We start from the raw sequence: 7,467 nt of genomic DNA, 5'->3' as shown, positions 1-7,467 counted from the left end.
AACACAAAGTGCGAGCCCTTCTTTTCCGTTCTCAACCCACTCCCACCCCCACCGGCCCTGCGCCCACCCTGTCCCCTCAGGCACCCTGTACGGGGATATAGGTAAACAGACAGAAGATGATGGAGAAGGCGCCGACCGCATCGGTAAAAATGGAGAGGTTCGGAAAATGGTCCAGTGGGGGGCGCCTCCTCCTCCGGCAGGGGACCTCTCAACCCAGGCGCTGCTTCTCCTGGCTCCTCCTGCCTCTGGCTGGTGGCAGATGTTGGCTCCCCGCAGGTTCCAACCCCAGGGAGCTCCAGGGCCCACGTCTGGGAGGTCTCTTCGTGAAAATCTAGTTTGTTTTCATGGCAACCGGACACGGAGCACAGGAGGGAGGGAATGCGAGCTGCTTGCTGGGAGCCAGAGGGGCAAAAGCGGAGCTTGCAGAGGGCCAGCCAGCTGCGTGCAGGGCTTCCCCAGGACTTTATTTCTCCTTTTAAAAGAAACAATTATTGTGCAGGGTTGGGGGTGGGGCGGTTTTTTTTTTAAACTTAATACATGAAAAAACTAATACATAATATATGTGGAAAATGGAAGTGTGAAGCCACTGTAAGCAAAAACAGTGACAAAATAAAGGCTCCCACAGTCCCAAGACCCAGAGACATGGACAAGGAGTTGCTGCTTTTCTTCCCTTCTTCCTTTTCCCATCTCCCTACATCCACATCTGTATCTGTGTATCCTAAACTTTCTGTGCTCCTCACCTGAATCATCCTCCCACCCTCTTGGCATCCACCAGGCCTTTCTCTGGCTTCCATTGGTGCTGCCACAGACTGCTGGCACCACCATCTCCTGGCGCCTTCACTACACTCGGGCTTCCAAGGCTGGTTGGAATGTGGGGAGAACAGCACTAGGACTTATTTGGGTCCCAGTGGGTTGGAGGGGTGCGCTGGCAAGCCCTGCCAGTTGCTGCAGACCCAACTCCAACTATCATCAGGGAACTCTCCACCTCCTGCAACCGAAAGGCTCAGGGGGAACCAGGATCAGTGTACTGAAACAATATCACCTGGGGGCTGTCTCTCATCTTACAGAGCTGTCAGGGACTTCTTGCAAGGCCAGAGCCTACCACATAATGGTGAGTACTCAGGTAATATTTATTAAATAAATGATGCAACGAATGAATGGCTGTTGGTATTGATACTGTTGTAATAACTTGGTTATTCATTAACAGGAAAGTAGTAAAGGGAAGGCCAAATAATACAGGCATGCCATTAGTGCCAGAAAGCTGCCGTTAACATTCTCCAGGTCTGTTCACTGCAGGTCGATGGGAGAAGGGACTGGACAATAGACGCATGCCCAGTGAGGTGGGGTGATGTGGGAAAGAGATTACCTGTCAGTCACACCTGGGAACCGGGTACTGGCCAGAAGGGGTATGGTCACTGCAAGGGAGTGAAATCTCAGATACATAAACTCCTGAACAAAGGAACTTTCCCTCTCTCTTATGCTCTCTTATGCTGGGCTCCTGGCTCTCTTGTTGGGGGGGGATGAGGGACATGCTCCCCTGCATTTGCCCACAAGGCCCACAGCCATGTGGACCCCACACACAATGGACTGATGGACTGGAATTAGCTGGATGCTGTGCCGGATTCCACTCCACCATGGAACAAAAACTCTGGACACTGGCTTTGCTTCTAGTTCTACTGAAGCCCCAACTGCACATTTCCCAGGACTGGTTTAGGGGAAATGGGACTTTGCAAACCGAGGGATAGAACTGTACACAAATAAAAATCACTCATTCTTACATGCAAGTCCTAGAAAACTTTTTCTCAAGATGTTGTAAGAACCCCATTTCCATTAGCAATGGAGAAATTCCACCCGTGCAATTCTCTGATGACAGTATCAGCAAGCTCACATTCTCACAGCTTAGCAACTCCAGCTCTAAGAGTTTCTAGTTGGCAAAGAGGTACAAAATGTGTAACCCTTGCCCAGCTGGTGTGGCTTAGTGGTTAAGCATCGACCCTTGAACCAATAGATCCCCAGTTCAATTCTGGTCAGGGCACATGCCCAGAGGGCGTGTAGGAAGCAGCCCATCAATGTCTCTCATTGATGTTTCTGTCTTTCTATCCCTCTCCCTTTCTCTCTGAAAAAAAAAGTTAATAGAAATTTTTTTAAAATATAGAACCCTCATACACTGTTGTTGGGAATGTAAAATGGTGCAGCCACTTTGGGAAACAGTTTGGCAGTTGTATCAAAAGTTGAATGTGCACCAACCATATGACCCAGGAATCCCATTCCCAGGTTTCCACCCAACAGAAGTAAAAACATATGTCCACACTGAGACTTGTTCACGAAAGTCCATAGCAGGATTATTCGCAATAGCCCCAAATTTAAGACAATTTAAATGTTCATCAAATGGTGAATGGAAAAACAAAATGTGATTTATCTATATGGACGGGGAGGGGAGGGGGGTGAAGGAGGAAAAGGAATGTCTGGCCCTTATACCGCCTTCAAAATCATTTGATCTGGCCCCGCCAAGGCATTAGGGGTGAGTTAATGAAATGTTTGACCAAATATAGCAGGCTAATAATTTTATATAGCCTACAAATATCAAAATTGCAGGAAGCCACCCATTGTCTTTACTATGAGAGAAGTGCAAACAAGGATCCCGGAACGCTGGTGAACCTTGAACCCATGGTAAGGTTCACCCACTGCACCGACTGCCTAGTCCAGACAGTGGGGGCTCAAGCTATTTCCTGATCAAATAGTCTCAGAGTAAATCTTTCTAATATTTACTAACCTTTAAAATAGTCTGTCTGCTACTGCAATTACCTGCCTAAGGGCTAGATGTGTATCTAATATTGAATAAAAGGCTGGCGAGACCTGGACACCAGTAGAAGTCCTTTCTCTTGCATTGGGCTTGCCCGCCTGGCCCCCAATATTTCCAAATTATTATTTCTTGTTTTTTCTCTTTCATTGCATACGGCCCCTCCTCCAGATCCTGAACCTTGAACCACGTGGGACGTGGGGAACATTCACAAAAATGGCCTTTGGCAGAAAAAAGGTACCCCACCCCTGCTCTAGAGGAACAGCCTTGTTGACCAGCTATTTCAAGCCAGTACTTGCCCATATGGCTGGCTACTTTTCTGCACTTGACTATTAAATGAAAGCATCTGAATAAACTTAAATGTACTTTATCTTGTCATAATTTATATTTTTATTACCAGCAGTCCAATGATTTATGTAATGAAGCCTCCATAAAAACCCAAAAGGAGTTTGTAAAGCTTCTAGGTTGGGTAACCAGAACCCTTCCAACATTCACACCCGAACTCCATGGGGATAAAAGCTCCTTTGAAACCTCACCCTGTGTATCTTTCACCTGGCCCTGGATCATATATCCTTTGTAATAAAGTGATAATCTAGTGAATAAAGTTTTCCTGAGTTTGTGAGCCATTCTAGCAAGGTAATTAAATCCAAGGAGGGGGTCATTGGAACCTCTGAATTATAGCCAGTCAGTCCGTCAGTTAGCACAGGTAACAACCTAGGCTTGTCATTGGCATTTGAAGGGCAGTCTTTGTAGGGCTGAGCCCTTCACCTGTGTAATCTGATGCTATCTCTGGGTAGATAGTGTCAGATTGAGTTGAATTATAGGATATCCAATTGCTTGGTGGTGTGGGGAAAACCCTCATCAGAATTGAGTGCAGAACCTCTTGCATAGTATTTCCTTATAATTCTTTTTTATTTAAGGTTGGTAGTAAAGGCCACTCTCTTTCCATTAATACCATGCCAAACTGTCTCCAAACTGGTCCTGTCACTGCAGCAACTGTATGGGGAAAGTCTATTTGGGAGTGTATAGTTGGGAACAGGCATATTTTAAGGGAGAATAAATAGATAAATACAAGGGAAAGCTTGGAAGCAGGCATTTAGGGAAACTGAAGGTTTGATATTGCAAAATCATAGGATCCAATGTAGAAGGAAGCAGGAAATTGGTTGAGACTGATGCTGGATGGAAGATGGGGCAATGAAGCAGAGTGGGTAACCAAGTGTTTATTATCCTGACTATTGGGGCCAATCAGGTCTCAGTCATTATTTCCCTAATAGCACTCTACATCTTTATGAATTTCTTAATATTCTAATTTCACTAAGTACATTAGTTTTCAGTTGCTACCATAACAAACTTAGTTACTTAAAACAACAGAAATGTATTCTCAGTTCTGGAGGCCAGAAACCCAAAGCAAGCGTTAGCAGGGCCACACTCTCTGGAGGATCTGGGAGAGCATCTGTCTTTTGCCTCTTCCAGCTTATGGTGGCTGTTGGCATTCCTGGACTTGTGGCTGCATCGCCCCAATCTGCCTTTGTACAATGCTCCCACCTCTGTCTCAAATCTTTCATTGCCTTTTTCTTATAAAAGATACTTATCATTGGATTTAGCCACCCCACCTCCCCAGATAATTGAGGATGATCATCTCCGGATCCTTAACTTAATTATACCTGCAAAGCTCATTTTTCCAAATAAGGACAGTCACAGGTTCCAGGAATCACAACATACATGGACAAACCATTTGAGGAAATCACCATTCAAGCCAGTCAATACTAGGAGATTTTAAATAGCTACAAATGTGGGGAAAAATTTTTTTTCATTTGGGTAAAAAGTAATATTGAAGAAGGAAACATAGCATGACATTACATACAGCAGAAAATCGACAAGCAAAGCCTTTAAAAACATCTGTATTTCATGTATAGGATTGGGAAAAGAACTCTTTGAAAATAAACATATTCCAAGTAAACACAGACTTCGTAAATCTATAAATATTTAACTGCAAATATTAATACCCTATGTTACTCTTCTACATAAAGGAGAAACTCCAAATCCTGTTCTTTAGGAAGACACAAGCAATACCTTGAGAGTAACTATTGCCAAATCTTCCCTTTTTTGGGGGAGACCTAACATGTTACATGGATTAATTACAAAAGGATATATCAGACTCCATTGAATTTAAGCAAAAGACACAGCTAAAATTTCCCACTGAGGGTAATAAATATTTGATACTTATGAGTGTGAATACATAAGTTAATTAAATATTAGACACAAGAAAAATTCCAAAACTATCTGAAGTACGAATTTAAAAATGGCATAAATATGCCCTGGTTAGTGTGGTTCAGTGGATAGAGCATCGGCCCATGGACTGAAAGGTCCCAGGTTCGATTCCAGTCAAGGGCACATACCTAGGTTGTAGGCTCAATCCCTGGCCTTGGTGGAGGCAACCAATTGATGTGTCCCTCTCACATAGATGTTTCTTTCTGTCTCTCCCCCTCATTTCCACTCTCTAAAAATCAATGGAAAAATATTCTCGGGTGAGGATTAACTAACAAACAAACAAAAAATGGCATAAATATCAAATAGTCAGTTAACATAAACTTTGCTATTGGGTATGTTCCAGGCTTCCTTTTCTATTCCAGTGAGATCTGCTTCTTTTTTGTCCAAGGTCTTCCACTGCTGGGCTCCAAGACAGAAAATTGTTTAATACCATCAAGGCCTTGGTCATGGAAAGGATTTATTTTAGAAAAAAAAATTTCTTTCTTCTTTACTAAAGATTGTGGTTGTTTTTCTGCTACTTGCTTCTTTAAACTACATATCAACTTCCTGGAGTAAGAAAAATTATGGGCAAGAGCACATATTCTATGTTGGCTATCCCACAGTGTAGTGGCTGATTAATAAAGAAGCCACCCACTTGCCTTGGCTGGTGTGGCTCAGTGGTTGAGTGTTGACCTATGAACCAAAAGGTCACAGGTCAATTCCCAGTCAGGGCACAGGCACAGGTTTCGGGCTCCATCCCCAATGGGGGCATGCAGGAGGCATGTTTCTCTCTCTCTCTCTCTCTCTCTCTCTCTCTCTCTCTCTCCCTTCCTCTCTGAAATCAATAAAAATATATTTAAAAAAAGAAGCCATCCACTCAACCTTTTTGTCATTTGGTCTCATCTAAAGAATAAGTAAAAAGGATCAAGGTTACAAAGGACTCATGACCAAAGTACACCTTTTACAAATATCTTTTGACTGGCCATGGAAAGCTTTATTTCTTCATCAAGCCCCAAATGAGTCTTTAATGGATTAAGAATCCCTTCCCACCTATTAGAGGCCTTTAAGGAATAAATGCTTCAAAGATCAGTTTCGAGTAGTACACAGATACTTCAGGGGAGTGGACCAAACAAAAGGAAAAGCCAACAAAATATACAGACCTACTTTTGACTGGCTCCTTTTACTATTTAGAAATTAAGATATTTTCAGTCTTTTGCTTTCCTTCTCCACATTGTCTCTAATATCCTGGAGTTTTCTGGAGTTCTGGGCCAGGAACACCAAGCTGTCCCTGAAATCACTAGTCCCATGATTTCTGCCAACATTTTCAAGCTCATCAAACAAAGCCAATGTCTGTTTAAGTTTGGCCTGAACAGTTTTTTGCTCTTCTAACTCTGCAAGAAGGGCCTGCTTAGTGCATAATTCAGTCTTGTACTTCTCCTGTAACTGTTCAATTTCTTTTTGGAGAACCTGGAATTCTTCCTCACTATAAGAATGCATCTCCTGAGATTTATCTTCCGGAAGCAAGATGTTTGGGGGAATACGCAAAATCCACTGTAAAAACAGCTGCTCCATTTTGACAAAAAGCTTATCAAAACGTCCTTTCATGAAGCAAAGAAACTTCTCTGTGCACTTACGAACCTGGACTGGGCTAATCTCACAGTTTGGGATGCCCTCCAGCTTCTTCAGAATAACCTGTTCAACAGCCTGCATCACTTCAAATAGGTAGTCTTGAAATGCAATGTAGATCCTGAGCATGCAAGTTTGTGGTGTGAAGCCAAAGAACTGGGCCCTCATAGGTCATTGGATCGACGGACATCTTGACTTATTTTGCTGTTAATTTTGATTGTGAAAAATCTGCAAATGTAAAGGAAATATCATTAGATTACATCATCTGAAGAAATCACATTATAGATAGAAAAGTTTGATACCCAATGCCAATTCCAGCCTCACTCATCCACAACAGGATGCTAACCCTTGCCTCTCTGAGGCTGTTTCCATCCGTCTATAACCTCCCTTAGACCCTCATTTTCCTTACCTCTCATTTATTGAGGACTCTGGCCTGTGGTTCAGTCTTCTGAAATCTGTTATCATCCTAGAAAACATTCAAATTTAGACAAATAACCTAACCAGCCCTAGAGACACAGTTTCATGAGATTCAATGACTTCACTCTTTTGGCCATCTGGCTCTTGATATTTGCAAATTCTCTCCCCAAATGCCCCCCCTTTTTTTTGACAACTTCTTATGCTATTCTTCCAACTCTCATGCACATACTCATACTACACCTTAATCATCAAGACTTTCAACCCTCTGATCCTCTCTTTCTTGCACTCAGTCTATCCCACTTCACTTCTTTCCTTATCCATTTTAGGCTCCACCATCCATCACTTTAACCACTCCCTTGCCAATGTCCTCAACT

At 43.0% G+C, this 7,467-nt stretch overlaps 1 protein-coding gene across 1 annotated transcript; it reads right to left on the bottom strand.

Annotated features, from left to right (window-relative positions):
• Positions 1-6,203: 6,203 nt before the first annotated feature.
• LOC102419396 (protein MIS12 homolog) lies at positions 6,204-6,866 on the bottom strand. The gene is given in 2 exon segments (XM_023749393.1): positions 6,204-6,838; positions 6,840-6,866. Coding segments are annotated over 2 exon segments (621 nt in total). The 3' UTR covers positions 6,204-6,244.
• Between the last annotated feature and the right edge of the window lie 601 nt (positions 6,867-7,467).

The sequence above is a fragment of the Myotis lucifugus genome, unplaced genomic scaffold, assembly GCF_000147115.1.
Source record: "Myotis lucifugus unplaced genomic scaffold, Myoluc2.0 scaffold_7669, whole genome shotgun sequence".
Classification (NCBI taxonomy): Eukaryota; Metazoa; Chordata; class Mammalia; order Chiroptera; family Vespertilionidae; genus Myotis; species Myotis lucifugus.
This window is presented reverse-complemented; position numbering and strand designations above follow the sequence as displayed.